Consider the following 21318-nt stretch of genomic DNA (forward strand, 5'->3'; position numbering starts at 1 on the left):
GGCTTGTGACGGATGGTGGTCAGGCACCTGTCCAAGGAAAGGTTAATAAAAAAAACCCCCACCAAACCCCAAACTTTCATAAAAGAAAGTTGCCTTTTGAAACTATTAGGCAACATATGTTGTGTGAACAGGAAGTCACAGTAGAGCAATAATCCTGACAGCTGTGGAGAAACAGGAGTCTGCTGCAGGAACGAACGTCTTGAGACCTGACAAGAATGATGATGGATGCCCCGTTGGTAGTACACGAGGACAAGGCAAGAGACGTTTAAATTGGCTGAACCACAGGAACAAGTTTGAGCTGGCATTGCAGCCGGACAAAAAAGGCTACTCCTAATGGTGAGAGAAATGGGAGGGGGGACTGATGGAAGATGGCAGGAATACACCCCTCCTTTCCAATGACGAAGGCTACATCGGCATCTCACCACGAGGTGGCTGCATTTCTCTGTGAACATCCAAACCCTGAAAGAAGCTGCATGAAAGCACCTTGAAGCACCATGAAAATGAGAATGGGAACAGAGATCTCTTGCAGGATTTGGCCCATCTCATTCAAAGCGTCTTAGAAATTTTGAGGGTCAGTGGGAAAAACAGTCTGTGCTCCATGTCTTGATCAAGTGGTGGTCACTTGACAGGTTCTCACTAGTTTGCTGAGCCAGAATAACTTCTTGTGTGTTTGCTGACAGCTCATGGGAAGTACAAAACAACACCACATAACTTAGCTTACAATGAAGAACATAAAATTAATAATATTCTACTTGCTTTTCCTGTGAAATAAGAGTAGGTATGTGGACTGCAGCTGAAGTTCAGCCAATTCATGGACACTTGTCAAGCCATGGAAACTTGATTGTAAGCCTGGGATGTGCAGTTAGTAAGAATTAAATTGTGATGCTTTTTCAGATGCCCAGATCTGGTTATTTAAGAACATTTCCATAACAGGTATTTGAATCAAATAAGTCAACAGAATAAATGGTCCCATAAAAAACTGACCCATGAAATGGCCAAATTCTTCATTGTTTTGCACATCCTAAGATCAGTTGATATCAGCAGGACGGAACAGAAATTTGTTCCCAGAGGGTCAACAGATGAGTATTTTCTTCTTATCTACAGTGTGCTGAAAGTAGGAAGGATAAGGGCTAGGGAAACATAAGGATATTTGGGTATACTAGATCTAGATAAAATTTTCAACTCTCCTTGGGTTTTGTCTGTTTTCTGCTGTCTTCCTCTCACCTCTGCCACATGAGTTTGCAAGATTTTTGGGACAGGGACTGTCTTTTTATTACGCTTTTTTGTGATACCACACCCTATGAAACTGCAATTCCTGTTGTCAGTTTATAGACACTATCACTTTGTGTCAAAGTATGAGAAAAAAAGTACGTCTTTGACCTGTCTTAGGACCATAATATTTCACTATGGAATGTCAGCATCAAGCCCAACATCTGATTTTGTTAGAAGGAACCTTTTAGGAAGAGACTACTAAAAATATTGTAATACTTAAAAAAATTGACACCTCTATCTTTAAGGAGATTTTTTCTTTAGTAGTATCACTGGTAAACATGCACCATTTTTAAACTGATTTGTCTAAGATATAGTTCCAAATAATGAGATATTGAAGATTTTCTACTTTTAGGCATCTTTTCTCCTGTAAAGAAATTTCCATTTTTGTCCCTGCAAAGATCTAGAGAAAATCTGCCAGGCCCACTTTGAACTTATTTTGATAAATTCATGAATTTACATTGGAGTCTCTTACTGAAAGGGAAATTTTACACTCTTAAATATTTTTTATTGATCTTTCTTGTATACTTTCCAAGTTGTAGGCATGCTTCTTAGCCTTTCATGATTTACGCTGTGAATAATTAGTAATAAAAATAATATACTATTATAATAAACCAAACCATGTTGGACCAGATTGTCTTTCCCTGCTGACAGTGGAATGCCTTACATTCCTCTGGGTCTGTGTGACGGTGTAGAATTATAATTTTGCATCAAAAATACATCTTCATTTCTACTCTCCTGAACTATCAGGCTTGAAACCCCATATTACTAGATATTTGTCTAAGTGAAATGATCACTCAAATGTTTCCTGGAAGATCTGACTGTCTTTCAAAAGTTGGAGGTAGGGGACCACATTTATGCCTAGGTAGGCACTTTTGTAGTAGCAGTGAGAGGTGCCCATCACCGTGCGATTTGTCTCTAGTTTCTAGTGTCATCCCATGAACATGCTGCTCTCTACTGAATGCTGTCAAAATGTTCTTTATCATTCACCTAGAGTCAGGGACTCTTTGGGGACAGGAAACAAAAAAGCCCTTAAACACAAGTTTCTACATGATTCATCCCTCTGAAACTTGAAAGGTTACACTCATGCTGAGTTTAACCCAATGTTTTTGGTATCTGTGAACCAAATGTCTTTTTTTTTTTTTTTTTTTCAGGGCATCAAAACTGCTGGTGACAGAACACAGTACCTGTTAGGGTTCTGCACCCTTGTGAAATGACAGTGTCCTCCTGGCCTTTCCACTGATGGAGCACAGCCAAGGCCATGCACGCCTGAGCTGTTATCCATCCTTACCAGAAAATGAGTTGCAAAACATAGATAAATCATCCCTCCTCCTTAATTAGGCCACAGGGAAGCAAAGGCTGGATCAATCTGCACTTGCCCGTGTAACAGAACTACTTACCGGCATTGTCTGGCTGCCATGCAAGGCATTGATGGCTGCTTGGGCCTCTGCATGTGAAGAATATTTCACAAATGCACACCCTGGAAGAAGAAAAAGAAGAATGTAAGAAAGGTTGCATGGATACCGTGAAAGTCCATCTAGCTGAGTGTCCTGTCCTCAACACTGGACGATAAAGATGGTTGTAAAGAAAGTATAACAAGCAAATGTACTCCTGGTTGTTCCTTTCCAAAGTCCAGTCATCAGCAGCCTGGGGTCCTTTTAAGGCAAAACTGCATCCAGAATTCTCATGCTGCTTGTAATGGGCACTGATAGAATCAAACTTACCAAGTACATTTTGAATCCACTTATGTTTTGGCCTCCACAGCTTCCCATGCAGAGTGTTGTGCAATTTTACAATTTATTGGGTGAGAAAAAATTGTCTTTTATTTGTATTGAACTCAATGCTGAATGCTCCTCCCTCTGGGGTCATGAGAAACAGTAAGGAAGTGTATAAAAATTAGCAGAAAGTTACACATACTTGTTAGAAAAAAACACAAGCAAAATGTACAGAAGGCACTCAGGTTACTCCAAACCCAAAAGGTACCTTATCACATCACTGTCTGGTAGAGCTCAATGACAGACTGCTTAGAGCTTGTCTTGGCTCCAAGCAGCTTTGGTCTGACAAAGCATGAGACAGCTTCTGATGAAAAAGCAGGGATGGGAGAGATCCGCATGTGTTGATTACCATCTTGTCACCACCAAAATTTGAATCTTAATCTTTCTTTGTTGCACAGCCAGTGCCTGTATAGGCGTTCTCCTCTGGACATTAGAGAAATGTATGCAATGACTCTCTGGCCTGCATTGCCATGTGAGGAATCTTACACTGAACTCTTATGTAAGCTTTTAGGGCAGAAAAGTGCATTTATAAATATGTGCTAGAGTACAGAAATGATCAACACTTCAAAGGGTCACATGCACCACTAGAGTGGAGGAAAGTATTGCTAACACTCTTAGCTACAAGCAAACTGACTCAGAGAAAGGAAGAGTAATTTCCATATGCTAAGGCAGTTTTTGGAACAGATTGGGAGAGATCTGAGAGGGCTTCCATCCCTTCTATTACTACCAAAGACTTTTGAGCTTTTAATCAATTTGCAATGCTCTAGCTGTCTCCCTGAAGGGGTGCAGGTCGCTGCACAGGGGATGCCAGTCCTGACAATGGGACGTCTCTCCTTTATTCCCTTTGTAGCATCTTTAGAATGTCCACACACCCTTATGGATCTATACAGTGCAGGGTGAAAAGTGAAACATTAGAACACTCCACTTGCAGACTAGAAGAATGAGCCTCAAAGGTCCCCGAAATCATCACTGCAGGCTGATAGAAGTGAGATTGAAGAAAGTAGTGATAGCCCCCTCTAAAAATAATACACACACATGAAATTAGTTAGGAGCCCTTCACTTTGCATTACCCGCTCAGCACTATGCTCAGAGTCTATTTCAGGAAAAGCACAACGATTGTTGCTAATAGTTGGATCTAATTTATAAGGAGCTGAGAGGAGACAATCATGAGAAAATTAGATAGATAAACTTCAGTTGGAAACAATAGGGATCAATTATGACATAATCGCAGCCCAGCATTCCCGGGCTCCTGAGATACTGCGTATTCCTCTTCATTAATCAGAGATAATCCAGAATTAGGGTGTTTAATTATTTGCAGAGATTCTTTTGTACTTTCTGCGTCTAAAAAGAAGATGCTCATTAGCAAATATACAAAAGCTTTCCAGCTCCAGTCACCCATTACATTTAAAGCAGGATTTCTGACTGCAGTGTTGCTGTCATGTTGAAGGCTTCACTCTCTTCAGGTGAAATTCACCCCTGTGTTGAGGAACCTGATGGATCAGTGGAGCTGGATAAAGGTGGGAACAAAGGGAGTAGCAGACATTTATCTTGTTTAATGCCCAAGATGCTAATGGGATCCCTCCTACTGATTTCTCTCACTGCTTCCAGTAGGTGTCGAGGTAGGGGGACAAGTGAAAACTCAGCTTTTCCTGGTGTATGGTGGCAAGGCAATAGCAGAGATCCCAACATTTTAGCCCTGTTGTTTTTGTATTCAATGGGTTGACTTCTGTACACAACACCAAATGTGCACATAATCTCCTTCCTTTCCATTGTCACCAGAACGGACTCCAGGACCCCATGAGCTGAGGATGTGAGTCATGTCACTCTCCTCAGAACCATGGTGTCCCTTCAACAGGAGCAGATCTGGAGTTTGAAGGGATTTTGACACACACAGAGATATATAACCTGTGCTGAACAGGGAGATACATGTTCTTAAGTATTTTTTCTTTCCTTACTTCCAGATTATAGAACTGGAAGGCCTGCTCTTACTGTCTTGTCAGCTTGGAGGAGACTGCAGAGTCAGGCCTTAAGGTTATAATTGTAGAGGGTGTTAAGACTCCTCTTGTGTAACTTCTGGTACCGTGGGAAATCTTTCTGAGTTACTGAAGTAGACAACTGCTGAATGAAAAAAAAAAAAAGGGGGGGAAAAGGGACTGTCCAGAGAGGAGCACTGCAGACCCTGTTGGTCCTGCTGGCTTGCTGAACTGGGTCCACTTCAGCTTCCTCACCTGAGGACTCCTGCTGGAGAACTCCTCCACTCCTGGTTGCACACAGGTGAGCTTTACCTGGAGGGGTGCAGGAGGGCTCCTTCCTGTCCCAGGAGGGACAGGCTCTGCATTCACCTTCAGGCAGAGAAATGCCTCAGTCCCAGCTATTCTGCCACCTGGTTACATGCTCCATCCACTGCCCGTACTCCGGGGTGGCTCATGCAGGAGGTATTTCTGCAGCCCCCTGAGGGGCATACCTCATGGCTCAGGACATCACTCACAGCTTCAGGCAAGGTTGGGACAGCTTTCTGGCTGTGACTGGACTATGATGGCATGAAAGCGGGAATCTGGGACCTACCTCCTGAGAGCATTGTTTGCATCGAGGTACCTGGAGGATTTAGAGGCTCACCACAGGGATGCCTGGTGGGGCTTCACATAATGGGTTGGGTAGGACTGAAGTCCATGGGATCTGATTGCTCTCTGGCACTTAGACAATCTGCTTAAATCTTAATTTAGGTAAAATGTAAGCCTTATGGGTTTTACCCAAAATAAGTACCTCACAAGCAATGTGTGTCACATATTGGCTTCTAGCAGATGGAAAATATTACAGACTGGGAATAACTTTGTGGGAGTTGTGGCTCTCCTGACTGTCTCCTAAGATAAGGGCACTAGCCTTAAGTTTTCTGTTGGATTGACTGCTCCGGGTGCATATGTGCGTGTATGTAATGGTATGTGTGTAAATTAGGAGCTTCACTTTCTCAGTAAATAGCACCAGCAAATAGAAGCTGGTAATATTAACTCTGTCAAGGCTCAGTATTGATCCTGAACAGCTCAGTGAAATGCAAGCCTGAGACTGCAGCCTGCTAGCACTAATAATTAAATTGGTTAGCAATATGAAGCCGCCACTCAGATTCAGACTTATAATGAAATTGTTTAAGAAAAGAAAAAAGATAAAACAAGTATGGATACAAGTCTGTGGGTTGGATCTCCTTTGGATTCTGTTTCTTATCAATCTCAGGCACTATTGCTTTTATTATTACTCTGTTTAACCCCTTTGTCATTAGATTTTGTTCTGTACAATTCCAGGTGGAGGCAGATGGACAGATTTTTCTGCTTTTCCCCAATTTACTGATTTCTTCAGTGAATGGACTGCTTAACTGCCTACCATTATGACGATTGGAGCTCTTCTAGGCCAACATAGCCTGCCACTTTCCAGTGGGGCAGCCCCTATCTTTGGGTATCATGAAACTATAGTAGCCATACAATTGAAGAAATGTGCCTACAGTTTATATTCAGCCATTTATATCAGGAAGGGTGAGGTTGCTGACTTATATTAATCAGCTGCCTTATAATGCTGGTTTTAAGTCTTTTTTTGGCTGCAAATGATCTTTCTCCAGTGTATCACTGGGATTTGGATTTTTTGCTTCTCTGTTGCAAAAATATGCCAGTTGATGTTGTCACATGTCAAAATACCCAATAAGATATGAACTGCGTCAGCAAGACTGGTCTCTTCTTTGGTGCTGCACATTCCAGCACAGTTTATGATATATTATATGCAGATCAATATTTAATGGACACATTATACTGTCAAGAGAAGAGGGCTTCCTATTCAAATTGAAGTTTGTCTAGAGACTGATGGGGAAAAAAATGACCCTCCTGTTCAAGAGAGAAACCTCATTCTTACACCTGGACTGTAGCAGAGGATCCTTTGTGCTATCCAGGTAATAAGTGATGCCAAAAAGTGTCAGAAGGAGGTAAGGCATCTAGTTTTGCAATGAAGCATTTGTGTGTTTCAAATGGTAATTGTCTACTGAGTGTAATATTTGAATCAGTACCTGTATCCTTGTAATTGTGATCAATGGCTGGTGTGTAATGGCTGGTGTGTATCTATGCAAAGACCAAGCAAAGAAGGGGAAGACCTGGGGCTGGGGGGAGAGAAAGAAGCAGAGATGGTGGAGTTGGTAAGTCAAGATGTAAAGTAGCACCCTTGATTTTGTTTAAAGAAGGAATTGACCTGCTCAACTGGGTGAGGAGAGCACATCTTGAGTGAATGTAAAGGCCTTGTGTTAGGAGAGGAGGCTCTGTCCTGCGAGAAAACACTAATGAGCATCAGCTTGCACATGGTGAGACACAGTTCGTTGGGGGCATGTGTTTTTAAGTGCAATCAGCTTTTTCTTTACATGCACAAGCAGACAGCAACCAGCAAAGTAATGGCCTTCCTTGGCAAATGTGACCCTCTGGTAATGTAAGTAATGCTGTCCTGGCAGCTACATAGTGACGTTGTCACACCAGAAAGTTATATATACACTGAGACCAGGTCTAGCTTGACACAAGCCATCACCTTACCTTTGCTGTTGCCATCGGGTCCCCGAAGGATTGTGCACTCCTCAATGTTGCCAAACGCCTCGAATAGCCTGCGCACATCATCTTCCGACTGCTGCTTATTGAGCATGCCCACAAAGAGTTTTCTGTCTTCTGGAACAAAATAAGGAGATGCTTACCATATTTCAGGAGGGATATGAAAGCCAAGATGGCTCAGTATCACATGCAAAACAAACGGTGATTTCACTGAGGTGACATATTTCAGAAGCTGTTAGTTTTTCAGGTGGCTGGCTTAAAAAAAGCTTAATAGTATCTGACTTCCACTGAGTATTTGAAAATCATTTGGTAATTTAAAAAAAAAAACCACAACAAACCAGAAAGGTTTGGTTATATATGAAGTCTTTAACTGCTTCTCACAATCTAGGCACCAAAGTCTTCCAAATCAGCTTTTTCTGATCAATTTTTGCAGTAAGCTTGCAGTAATGAAACCACAACATTGCTCAGACTGTGATCTGAGAGGAATGTGGATAAAGATACCATATAGAAATAAAGTCCAAATGAAAAATAGCATGTTAGTAGCCCTCACAATACTAAATAAATTGCAGGAAAAAAATGTTTAACATAAGCTGTTTTAAATCTAATGGAAGACACAGCCTGTAAAGGCAGATTCATCATTCGTACCCACTCAGAGACACATATCTACAAGTTTGGATGAGTTTTTTAATACATTTTTAAAGTTCATTTGAAATAAGCCCAAAGTTTTTGAAACATATATAGTTTTTTGAAACATAAAGCTAACTTATATAATTACTAATATCTGAGATAGATAGCTCAAGCAGGTGGTATTTCATGTTAAAGCAGGACATGGACTGCTAATAGCTAGTATTTTGAATGAGGAAGACTATTTATACTTGGACTTATACTAAGTATGGCGATATTCAGTCCAGAACGAAACACCTTCAGAAAATGTTGATGAAAACAGACCAAGCTAGTGATTGCTGAGTTGGTAGAAAGATCTCAGAGGGCACTGAGTGATGCCTCTAGATCAAGTTTATGTTCAGAGATCAGTACCATTACACCAAGAATAAAAGAAATCTACGCAGTTTACATCGTGTATGTAAACAGGCCATTTGCACATGATTCATAAATGTCTTATTTATCATTCATTAAACACTATGTAAATGTGTGAAGCAAGAGTTTTTTTCAGAGCAGTTTACAGAGCAGATGTAACCAATTTGAATAAATATATGTAAATAAATAAATAAATAGTTTGATTTAAAAAAATTATTTCTTTCTAATGCACATGTTAATGTAAAGCTGAACAAAACATTGGTTTGCAACAACTCTTTTCTGGCTGACTAATTGGGTGATTTATGTCACTTTTGTTCACCAAGAAATCATTGGTGTAGGCAATGTGTTCTGCTTCGACCAGTGTTTGATCAAAATTCCCCTCTCCAGGATGCACCTGCAAATTGGCAAATTACTTTATAGCCTTGGATGAGGATAATTTTTCATGCAGTGGATATCAAGTGAGGATATTAGGAGCTTTCAATCCTGCAGTCGAGTTATCCATGTGAATGAAAAGTGTACTCCTCACAGAAAACAAGGAGTTATGTTGCCTTCAGTTAGACTGCTGAAATGGTAGGAAAAATAGGTTGAGGAGGGTACATGTGTATTTCTGATAGGGGAGAAGAACAGGAATAGCCTTCTGATACACATGTTAAAGCAAGAAATATGCCTACTTTATGTTGGAATTGATTAAGCAAAGGGAATTTTTGAGGTTGCTTCATTTAAATTCAGCTGGCAGCCAAACACCATGCAGCCACTTGCTCACCCTCCCCCACCCCAGGAGAATAGGGGAGAAAGTTGGAGGGGTAAGGGGAAAGAGACTTGTAGGTTGAGATAAAAACAATTTAAGAATTGAAATAAAATAAAGACAAATTAATAATTATAATAATAACAGTAATAATAGAAAATACAAATAGGTAATGCACAATATGATTGCTCACCACCTGCTGGCTGATGCCCAGACTGTTCCCGGCTAGCCATCCCAAAGAAGAGGTAACCCTGAAACACCATCTCGAACGCGCGAGTGGAGCTCCCCAGTCAGCCCTTATCTATATACCGAGAATGACGTTAGGTGATATGGAATATTCCATTGGCCAAATTGGGTCTGCTGTTTTGGCTGTGCTCCCCCCCCCCCCCCCAGCTTCTTCTGTACCTACGCACTAGCAGGCCATGAGAAGTTGAAAAGTCCTTGATTTCTTAGCAACAACTAAAAACATCAGTACGTTATCAACGTTCTTCTCATATCAAATCCCATACTGAATCCAAAACACAGCACTGTTCTAGCTACTAAGAAGGAAGGAAAAAAAACTTGATTAGCTCTATCCCAGCCAAAACCAGGACAGAGGTCTTTGCTGGCAACACAAAGTTCAGGCTCCAATGATGCACAAAGCCCTAACTAATACCATGTAGGGTATCCCCACTTTAAGAGATGGTGCTTTGGACATTTGAAAGATTTGTTTTCTTGATGGCCAAATTGACCTGTAAAAGAGACTCTCAGAGGTGAAGTATAATCCTTAGAGAGGCAGCTACTCGAGTGTGTGTTCTGTGGGGCATCTTTCAGTCTAGGGCTAGACAAAGCCCTGGAGAAAGAGTCCAGTACAAATTCCAATGGTTGTCCAGATATTGGATGAAAACCCAATTAGTGAATGACACCAGCTGTCCTGGAAGATGGGAGATATTTTAAGGAGGCAGATCAGTGGGAATGAACTGGGAACACCACTGGCAAAAGACTTTGTCCAGAAAGTTTGTCTGGTAAATACTAGAGGAAGCACAGAGGAAGTGTCTGTTAAATTGTACTTTATACAGTTTCCCCTGTTTCAAATAAGCTGCATCAGCAAAAGCACTCCTATAGCTGTGTAACAGTATTTTCACCAGGCTTTTTGCTAATATAGATGTATCATTAAAAAAAAATCACATCCCTCCTCTGTCAGCAAAACTCTCTAGTGTGGAACTGGTTTGAAACTGCCTTGTCTGGTTTAGTTTATGCAAAGCTAAAACCAGGTGTTTTAGGAACTACTTAATTTTTATTATTTTATTATTATTTTATTATTATTTTATTTTATTCTATTTTATTTATTTTATTTTTTTTTAATTTTTATTTTATATGCCTTTTCTGCATCTCTGCAGGACACTAGGAGTGATGATGCCTATCCCCAGAGCTGGCTGGCAGAATACGTAGTGCTTTGGTAAGCTGTCCAAAAGGTGACCACCAGACCACCAGGAACAGGCTCTGCCAAGGGTGAAGAGCACCTTCTACAGGGGCTGCTGGTCTAGCTGCTCCAGGGAAGGTAGCGTGAAGGGGTCCCCTTGGCCAGTGGCCAGCTGGGGCTCAGTGCTGCCTGGACATCATCTCCAGCCCAGTCTCCAAATCAACACCTTGTCTTCCCCCTGAAAAATTGTGCCTTGGGCTGTCAGGGGAATCACTTGTCAAATGTACTGTCTCAGAAATCCACACAATCACACACTTAGCTGATAAAAAATGAGTCAGTTTAACAAGCTTTTTGCTCTGAGAGGTTCTTCTAACAAAGTGCTGCATTTACCTTTCATGTCCCAGCCCTGCCAGGGAGCTCAGCAGTGTCTTTTAACAATGCCCCTTGCACATCTTGGGTGGGAGGAGAGGGATGGGTCCAGCAGCTGGGACCATTCAGCATGTTCCAGGTCTTGGTTAATGACTTTATCCTCTATTGGCCTTTATGAGCCTCTTACACCCTGAGTGCCCTCATAAGCTGCTCTTCCAGGTCCCAAACAAAAAACTGACATACTATGCACCAGAGCAACTACTTCTGCTTTGTAAATATGTCTGAACAAGGTCATGAGACTGCCAAAATTCAATGAAAAGAGGATATGCTGGTGTCAGTGGGATGTGTGTGAGCAGATATTCACACCACAGGTGCTCCCCAGCAGACTTTCCCAGTGTCCTCAAATGATAATGGAGTGCAGTGTTTTGTTGTACCATTGCTCAGGCCACTCTACATCCCACAGAAACCAACAGTATAGGCTGCACACAAACCTGGAGCAGTCCCCAGATCAAGCTCTCCCTGAGGTCTGCCTGTCTGTACGATGTAGGGTCCATCCCTACCACCCACAGTCCACCAGTACCACCCTTCTGAATCCCATACTTCCTCCACTTTCAGTAAGACACTTCCAAATCTGTGTTTCAGGACCCTCATCTGCACTGGGCAGACTCAGTCTTCCATGACCCCCATTGCCAAGCTCTATGCTATCATTCCTCATTTCAGGTTGTGGAACTGAGAGGTAAAAAACCTTCAGACCAGACCCGCTAAGACCTGGGCTTCAGGACAAAGTGAACACACAGTCAAGGAGAACAGAAACAACACTGTCCAGGGGCAGAAGAGAAGGACAAAAAGAGGGCGAACATGACCCCATGATCTGGGGTGACCACAACATGAGCTCTGGGGCATGACTGTGTGCTCCAGCCTAAGCTGGCCCATGGGCACAGGAGAAGGAGTGGTACCTTGTAGTACCACCCTGTCTTACACACAGAGGTGGGCTGCCATGGGGAGCAGCCTCTATCTCCTCCTTATGAGGGAAATTAAAACAGTGAGCTTATTTAGCATGTCTAAGGACAGGTGTGATGAAAACCTATGCAGCTTCCTGAAAGCCACTTATGGCCATTAAGTATTGATGCACATCCAATTATGTCCACTTTGCTTTAGTCAGGAAGGGCCTGTCCAAATTTCTATTGCACACATGAAAGTCACAGTTTCAGTTTCTATCTCACACCCAAATATTAGTGAAGAAACCTCTCTAATCTTGCTGTAGAGGCAGCCCTTAGCAGCAGTCTGAGCAGTGACACTGCCCAGCAGCATGGGGGCTGAGTGGGGTGTCCATGTAAGCCTCTTCTCCCCACATTTTTGTTTTCCTTTGTTAGTGTTCACCCCATTATCAGTCTTTCCCCACAACTTGAGTCCATTGTGCCTGCTTGGCCCATGGAAATAACCATCGATGGCTATTTCTCTGTGCTGTGGTGCCCAGGACAGCCAAGAAGGTTCTTGCTGGTGCACCATGAGGCCCTTACGATGAATGACATGAGGCACTCTGATAATATTGAAAATTAATTTCATCCCGAGTCTACCCCATTTTGCCGTAAACAAGTCACAACAACAACAGGAGCTGACAGCACCCACTCTTCCCAGGTAGAGAGAGAAAGGCCACAGCAATGACAAACAAGTTCCCAGAGATGTCCCCTTAGTGACATTTTCAATATCGCCATGAAACCAAACACCCCTCTTCTTGACCGCTCTGCCAGCAACAGAGGCTTGTGTCCATCAGGAAAAGCTGGCTACAAGGCACAGTGGTGAAAAAAATGTAACTTGTCAGATAAATATACAGCATCTATAAATCTTTTCTGCTGTGTTTATATGAAGCCTCGGCACCTTCCCCAGTGCAAATAGGGGTTAAATTATTCCCTGTTCTATTTGTATTTAAATGTTATGTTTCTATGATAAGCATAAGGCAGAGGTGTCAGACAGGCCCGGGCGAAGGAGATGGCACGCGTGAAAGGTGAAATAATAGAGCATTGCAAACTAAGTGCTGAGAGAAGATGGGAAGGGGGGACTCTGAGCGAGGGGGAGAAGGGGGAGGATGGGCACTAATTAAAGAGACAGAAGGGACAATGAGATGCAGGATGTTTGACCCTCTGTGGAGCAAGAGGACAAGAACAAGAATCACAGCAATTGTGGAGGGACTGGGGGAAAATTAGGGTCACTCACAGAGAGACATGACACAGGTTTGTGTTTATCCAGATAGCTCTCGCTAATATATGTGTGTGCGTGGGGGTACATTTAGATAAGAGCATATAAATACACTTGTGTTCTTGTATTCCTCATGCAAAACAAAGAGGTTGAATCCTTGTATCAGGAAAGCATAAACCAGCTTTATCATCTAGAACATCGCATCCAGGGCCTTGGAAATAAAGACAGACAGATCTACCACCTTCACGGCCCAGGCTAATCAGGAAGGTGAACCAGAAGGTCACTACAATCCCTACTAGCCACAAAACCTCTTATTCTAAAACCTATGAGCTTCCCTATTTAATTCTGAGTTCACTGCCAGGGCATCACACACGGACAGTGCGTGCTTCTTTGTGCAAGAACAAAACTAGCATTTACATATTTCTATGTGGGAACAAGCTTCTTCTGTATGCGCATGGTATCACCTGAGCAGCTCTCTAATGTTACTCAACGTTTTTGGCTTTCTAAGCATCAGGACCAGGTTGTCGAATGGCTTTGTTTTAGAAACCAGATACTAATAAGTTCCATTATTTATATAGCTAATAATTATTTGTGCCTGCTGCTAGTCTCCTCCTTCCCAAACACTGCTTGCACATAGAGTGAGGGACCAGCTGCAGTGCCTTGGTCCAGGCACCAGGAAGGCCTTTAAGCTTATCTCCTTGGCACTGTAACAGAACAAAGGAGCAGCCTAGAGAAGTTTTCTGTGCAGATGTGGGTCAGAGGAAAATGCTGGTGCATAGGACCAAGTGGCAGATCAAATAGAGATGATGTAAGGGGCAGAGCGGATCTTCCTGGCTCGCTCTCCTGACTGGTCTTAGGCAGAGAGGGGAGAGGAGGTGGCACTGAGGGTGACAGTCATAGAAACATACAGACTCATAGGATGTTCTGAGTTGGGAGGGACCTTTAAAGGTCATCTAGTTCAACCCCCCAGCAATAAGCAGGGACATCAGTTGGACCATGTTGCTCACAACTCCATCTAGCCTGGCCTTGAATGTTTCCAGGGAGGGACCATATGCCACCTCTCTGGGCAACCTCTTCCAGTGTTTCACCATCCTCACAGTAAAGAATTTCTTCCTTATATCTAATCTAAATCTACCATCTCTCAGTTTAAAACCATTACCCCTCATACTATCCTTCCTGATAAAGAGTCCCTCCCCACCTTTCCTGTAGCCCCTTTAAGTACTGGAAGGCCGCTATAAGGTCTCCCTGGAGCCTTCTCTTCTCCAGGCTGAACAACCCCAACTCTCTCAGCCTGTCCTCACAGGGGAGCTGCTCCAGCCCCCTGAGCATCTTCATGTCCCTCCTCTGGACCTGCTTGAGCAGGTCTGTGTCTTTTCTTAAGTTGGGGACCCCAGAGCTGGACACAGCACTGCCGGGGGAGTGAGAGCAGAGTAGAGGGGGAGAATCCCCTCCCTCGACCTGCTGGCCACACTTCTCTTGATGCAGCCCAGGAGATACAGTTGGTTTTCTGGACTGTGAGTGCACATTGCTGGCTCATGTCCAGCTTTTCATCCACCAGTACCCCCAAGTCCATGCAGTAGGATCAGGATCTGCCAATGTCACAGTAGTGAAAAAGAACTATAAACCTGGTTTGTGTTTTTTTGTTTTGTTTTGTTTTGGTTTTGTTTTTGTTTTTTTTTTGTTTTGTTTTGTTTTGTTTTTTGTGTTTTTTTGTTTGTTTGTTTTTGGTTTTGTGTTTTGTTTTTTTTTTTTTCAATCGGGGGCAAAATATCCTCCTCAGGCCAAAGAAGAAAGTACAAAGCAGAGGGGTAACCTGTAGGTACCCTGAATACGATGAAAGTTTGGGTTGAGCTCTGAACTCAAATCTGCAAGCTCAGACTGGCTCCCCTCTTGAGCTGGAGTGCCCCACCGCTACCCTCAACCCTCAAGCCTTATCAGGCGGATCGATAAGCTAAAAGCAGGGCATTTCCTGGGGCCCAGGCTGCACACTCCTATTGCCATTTTCACAGCAGTCCTACAGCTCTGTGATGATGATTACAGCCCTTTCCACAGGGGAAGCGATTACAAATTCTGTTGTAGCTAATTGTAAATTAGCTAATTATCTTCTCCGTGGTACCTTGCTGGAAAATACATGAACCTTGTAAAATGGAGGTGTTTCAAAAATTAGGACAGCGGAAAAAAAACAACAACAACTAAAAACCCTACCCACTCCTGAAACAACAGAAACCTACTGCTACTTAACTCCAGACAATAGCAACTGAACCCTCCTTCCACCTGCATGGGCTCCTACTTCCCCCCCTTTTCACTCCTCCTCCCCATATCAAACAACACCCACAAGGGGCTAATTCTGCTGCAGGCTTTAAAATGTTTGCTGAGTTCACCTGTTCCTTGCAGCTGGGTGTTGTGGGGCATCCCTAATCACATCTTAGCAGGAATGATTTCTTTGTGCTGATCTCTTCCCTTCCTCCCTCCCTGGTTTGGTTTTAGTTAACAGATTCTTTATATCCCATACGTTAGCAGATATGATTGCACAGCTGCCAGTCTCTGACTGCTGGAGACAGAGGCTTTGAGACACCCGGGCTAGAGAGAATAACAGCTAATCTGAACAGCTGTGTGACGGGGACAAGCGCAAATGAATATAAGCCCAGGTGTGGGAGCATAATTCTCCTACACAAAGAAGGAAGCTTCATCCCACAGGTGCATTACTCTCTACTGTTGCATCTGAAAAAGTTTGAAGGATTTCTCTTATTTAATTGCTTGGCTGCACTCTGAGCCTTGACTTGGACATGGATCCTGTATACAGAGTGAAAAAACAGCTATATGAGAGACAGTGGGTCCGTCTGACTCAGTGTGTTGCATCTGGCAATAGCCAGTTGTGGATGTGTAGGAAAGAGTACAAGAACAGGGGAAGCAATTTTGCTAATCCCCACAAATATTTTCCTAGACTCCAGTGCTCTGCAGTTTAGGGACTTCTGGAGTCTGTAATGTTTGGGGTTTTTTTTCATACGTAATATTTTTTGAAGTGTTTTTCTTTGATGTAATTGTTCAGTGGGCTTCTGAACCCATGGGAACTGTGAGCATCCACCACATCCTGCAGCAAGACGTTCTGCAGCTTAATCATGTGTTGTGTTAGGAACCACTTCCTTTTGTTTATTTTGAACATGCACAAACTATTTTCAACAGACAGGCCCTAGATCTTGTTTCAGAAAAGAGTTGAAATCACTCCTGACCCAGTTATGGAAGAGTGGACCCATGAGAATGTGCAAGAGCTTGGCCAAACCTTCTGTCTGCACATTTCAGATGCGTATTTGGGACTCCTGGGTCCCATCTCAAGCCATGCTCTGGATATTGTGGAAGGCAAAATCACTTTTCCCTTAGAGTCATTTGTTATTTCTGGTACCAGAGAGATGGATGACCATGTAGTTACTGTTACTAAATACTTACAATATATCTCTGCCAAGGATAGTGGCCTCAGTGGAGATATGGTCTACATAAATTACCCAGTACAAAAGGCAGCCTCAGTTTCCCCATCTGAAAAAGAACAATTGGTGCTTGCAGCAGGTAAAATTGGGCATTGCTGAGGTTCCTCGGTGTTTGTCACATACCAGGAATACAGGGAGCTCTGGCAGTAATATTGAAAGGCACCTATCAAGATGGTTATCAGATCTATGTCTGAACCTTCTGATGGTTTCTATCAGATTTAAATAGCTGGAGATTCCCCAACTCCTTTTTCATGCAAGAGGAGTCCATGGTGGGGGTAAGTCAAGGAAGGGTTTAGTTCTGAACAGAAAGCCCTGTTTTTGCAAATGACAGCTGTGGATCTTAGAGTCATCTTCCAGAGAGATATTTTCATGTCCTGAAGCGGTGTGATCCCTAAAGACAGTGCCACAGTGACCTAGGTGTATGTGTCCAAGACAACACAGATGTTGGCTGCTGTTGGCCCCATGAGCCACTAGAAAGACATTTAACATGTTGCTAACTGGTGATCTCAAATTCTAAGATTATGTTTTTACATTAAATTTGTCTGGGTCTATTCTCTACTTTCGGGGTCCTCATCCATCCTATGGTCCTATCCTCCTGAGCAGAGACCTGCTTGACAGTGAACTGGAAGAGGTCCTTGGTCTGCATCAGCTGCTAAACCATGTCCAGATCCTGCTTGGGAGTGTAAGCACAGGAGCAGGATGGATAAAGTGCAGAGCTAGGACAAAAAATGGAAGGGGATAGAGAAGATGGTTCAGACCAAGATGATAAATGTTGTTTGGGCTTGACTGGCCTGTGCTCCTGTGGCAAGACCTGCTGTCTACCTGCACTGACATGACAACCAACCTTAAACCTTCAGCCTCATCTGGACAGTTCACTCAGGAAAGCGCACTCAGGCTTCCTCTGTACAGATAGGTTACGGACAAAACTTGGGCAACAGGCCAAGCAAACCCTGCCATCAAGACATAGCCTAAACGATTCTTTTAACAGCAGACTCTTCTTGTACAGCTGAGAATATTATAACCCCTAGACAAATATCAGTAGTTCTGATTTGCTGAACAGCGCCGTCACAACTGTCCATTGCCAAGTGATGTTATTCCCTGTGCAGATCTTAAATGACAGGTTTTATGGTGTTTGATATTGAGCTGGGAAAACAACTCTCAATGACCCACTTTATTAGTAGTCCTTGCTTAGGAAAGCTGGTGGTGAGAGCAGTCTAAAACCTGGTGTCATGCAAAGCACAAAGACCCTGCCTGATTTGTGCCTGGCAGATCATAATTCTTCGAAGTTTATTCATTATCTGAAACACCCAACTGGAATATTACTGAGAATGATTCATGAGGCGATGCTTTTTAGGAAAGACTCAGGAATCAAAATCTGATCTTTCTAAATTCAACTTATAACCCCAACTCCCACTTTCTCTTCAGCATCCATCCACAATAAAAAGAATATTTGAATTCAAATCAGCCTTCCAATTATGAAAAATTAAAAAAAAAAAAAATCATTCCTCTTTCCCTAGATATTAGAAACCTGTGCTTACAGTTCCCATTTTCTGGGAACACCCCTGGAAATGTTCTTGGGAGAAAAGCACCTAAGGAGACCCAGCATTGACATGTGGAAGCATGCAGCTGTGCTGTAACTAAACTTTGCGGGATTTTCCATAACTGTTTGTACTTCTTCCTCCTGCAAATCTATGAATGTTTCCCTGGCCCAGTTTGACAGATTTCCCTAAGAAGAAAGAGGTGAAGGAGAAGACTGTCTTGTACTACCAGATGACACCTCAAATGAACACTGAATCACACTTTTACACTCATCTTTTAGAGGCAGCTCAGATTTGAATACAACTCCTACAGCCTTTGGTTCCGGGAAGTTTAACACTTCTTAATTCCTATGTGTAACATCTTTTTTCACTCTGTGGCCACACAAGGCTGAGGCTGAGCCTGAAGGGCTGTTTGGTTTTCACACTCACTCAGAGCAAAGCTTAGAAACTTCTTGACAAACTCCACAGGGTCAGTGGTGTCAAGGCTGGTATGTCAGGAAAATAAGTTTCAGTCCCTAAACTCATCTCACTGGTGACCTGCTGGGGCTTTGAAACCCTTTCCAGAAACCTAGAAGGCCAGGACATTAATCCGTGGTAGCACTCCAGTCTTGAGCACTGAGGACTGTTGAGAAAGCAAAGACATGGGCAGGAAGGGGGTGAGAAGGACATATTTTCTCTTGCAAGAGCTGTGACGACATTTCAGATCAAATTAAACTTCAGTTTTTAAAGACTTCAGTGGAGGTAATTGAAACACTTCCTCACAATTGCCTGAACCTAAGTGTTATCTCTCTTTTCCTCTGTATATCATCCCTTTTCCCCCAAGCCTGAGACAGCCCCGCATGGCCACAGCCTCCTTAATATTAAAGACGGTGATTAAATGGGATTCGCCAAAAGACAAAGGGCTGAAAACCTGCCAATTGTTAATCCCTCTTTCGCTGTGCTTAAAAATTCCATTTCCTTCATTTGAAGAAAGGGGGGGGAAAGAAAAGAGAATTATACGCCTATGTCTAATTTAAATTCTGGTGTCGCGGGTCCTGTTCCCTTCTCCCTCTCTTGACGTCTGAATATATTCCTTTATTACCATTATTACAGCTTTCTGATTGCATTAAAATTCATCCACACGCTTCTCTCCACATTCCACTTTTCTTTTGCCAGTTTTTTTGCTAATTCCCTTTTTCTCTCCCCCCTTTCCCTCCCCACTTTCAAATTACACAGAATGTCATTAAAGATCTCCACAAAACGCCTCAACTCCTTTCTCTCTTGCTTTTATAAACTTGCTGGCTTTCTTCCTCTCCATACCCTCGTCTACAAACAAAGAAAATGAAGGAGAGGCAAAAGAATACAATAATAATAATAATAAAGGAATCTAAGCAGCATGTCTTATAGGTCTCAATAACACCTTTCCTACATCATACAGCTTCAGGCCTAATGCTCACTTCAGTTATGAAGCCATATTTCACACAGAAGTTTTGTGTATTATTTGTTTGATGCTTGTACCTGGAATCCTCAGCTGAAATCAAAAGTAGAGTGTGCCAGACTGTGTATGTAAGCTTGGAAAGTCACAGTCCTGCCTGTAACTGTAATCAGAAAAGTAAGGAGGTTGGAAATATAAATATAATTGCACCTTGCTTTCCAGACAAAGAGCTGAAATCCTGTAAGGATTTGCCTATGGATGTGAGCAGTGGAGCTGGACATGCAGTGCATATGCCCAGTTGCAGGTGATTACTTCAAGATCTGAACTTAAATGGGATCCATCCATTTAATCCTTCAGACATCCCACTGTCTGCAAAGAGACCTTAAAAGTGACATTTTTTTCCCCACAAGGCAGATCACCTAAAGAGAAGATGTATCTTTGCTTAAAACGGTCCCACTTTATCTAGGTGGAAATCCTAGTCTGGGGGTTTTATAGATAAAAATGAAGGTGAAAATTGGACTCCTCTCCTATATAGAATACTACCTGCCTTATAAGCATTTAAACTATAAGGTGGGAGCATATGATAGTGCCAGTGTGATGAAGCTGGGGTGACTGATCTCCCTAAACTGTCCTTGTGACTCTCTTAGCCCAGCTGGCAGGAAGAAGCTGCTGTTGTGAAACTTTCATTCATTCTTGCCAGTTTTTTCCAGGGTACCCACGCAGGTTTTTTGTTGTTTTGTTTTGAGTTTTTTTATTATTATTATTTCTGTTGCTGTGACCCTCAATTACACTGATATAATGAAATGACTAAAACTGGATGAAAACCAGAATTTTCTTTCTATGGGAAATACTGATGTCTCAAAATATGTGTTTCCACTTTGAATTGGAGAGGCCGAAGTTCTCGTGAAATGGAAATTATTCTGTTGTGAAATGTTACAGGGCATTGCCTCAGAGGAATAAAAAGGCTTTGTCTTAATAACCTCAAAACATAAAATATATAAAGTAGAATGGTTGCGGTTTTCAGCCAGACAAAAGAGAGTACGTTTTCACACACTATATAAATAAAGGAAAGAAGTTTCTACAATGGGATATTGCTGAATGCAAAAGTAATAAACTAGCTCCAAGGAGAATGAGACAGATTAGTGGTGGTTGTGTCCACTCACTGTTATTAAACATGAAGATCCAGATGCAAAATCTATCTTAGTCACTAAACCTCTGTCTGCTGGAAGCTGAAGGATATTAAGGGAAGGGTCACTCTTTATAAAAGCCCTGTTCTTACTCTTTCTAATGGGCACTGCTGGAGCAGAGGATGCTGCACTAGACAAACCTTTGGTCTAACCCAAAACGGAAGCTTTTATCTTCTTAGTGGTTTAATACAATACAGACTTGAAACAAAATTAATCAAAAAGATCCTGTTGAAATGACAGGTTTGTACCTCCTGAAATGAGAACTCGATGCATTAATTTAAAAAAAATGTCCCCTGGCAAAAATCTCATTGAAATGGACCTGTTCCAGGGGAATGCTTTGT

The 21318-nt window shown here is 42.5% G+C and overlaps 1 protein-coding gene across 11 annotated transcripts in view; it reads right to left on the reverse strand.

Moving 5' to 3' along the window:
* The window catches only part of CELF4 (CUGBP Elav-like family member 4), a 720179-nt gene that overhangs the window by 98915 nt on the left and 599946 nt on the right, over positions 1-21318 (reverse strand). For 7 of the 11 annotated variants that reach the window (XM_074855363.1, XM_074855361.1, XM_074855357.1 and 4 more), the window contains 2 exons: positions 7598-7726; positions 2670-2749 (listed from right to left, as the gene is read on the reverse strand). In XM_074855363.1, the coding sequence (XP_074711464.1) occupies positions 2670-2749; positions 7598-7726 (209 nt within the window). The remainder of the gene's footprint in view (positions 1-2669; positions 2750-7597; positions 7727-21318) is intronic. The other 4 variants (XM_074855364.1, XM_074855362.1, XM_074855360.1 and 1 more) reach the window with 1 other exon arrangement.

The sequence above is a fragment of the Strix uralensis genome, chromosome Z (genome assembly GCF_047716275.1).
Source record: "Strix uralensis isolate ZFMK-TIS-50842 chromosome Z, bStrUra1, whole genome shotgun sequence".
Taxonomy (NCBI): domain Eukaryota; kingdom Metazoa; phylum Chordata; class Aves; order Strigiformes; family Strigidae; genus Strix; species Strix uralensis.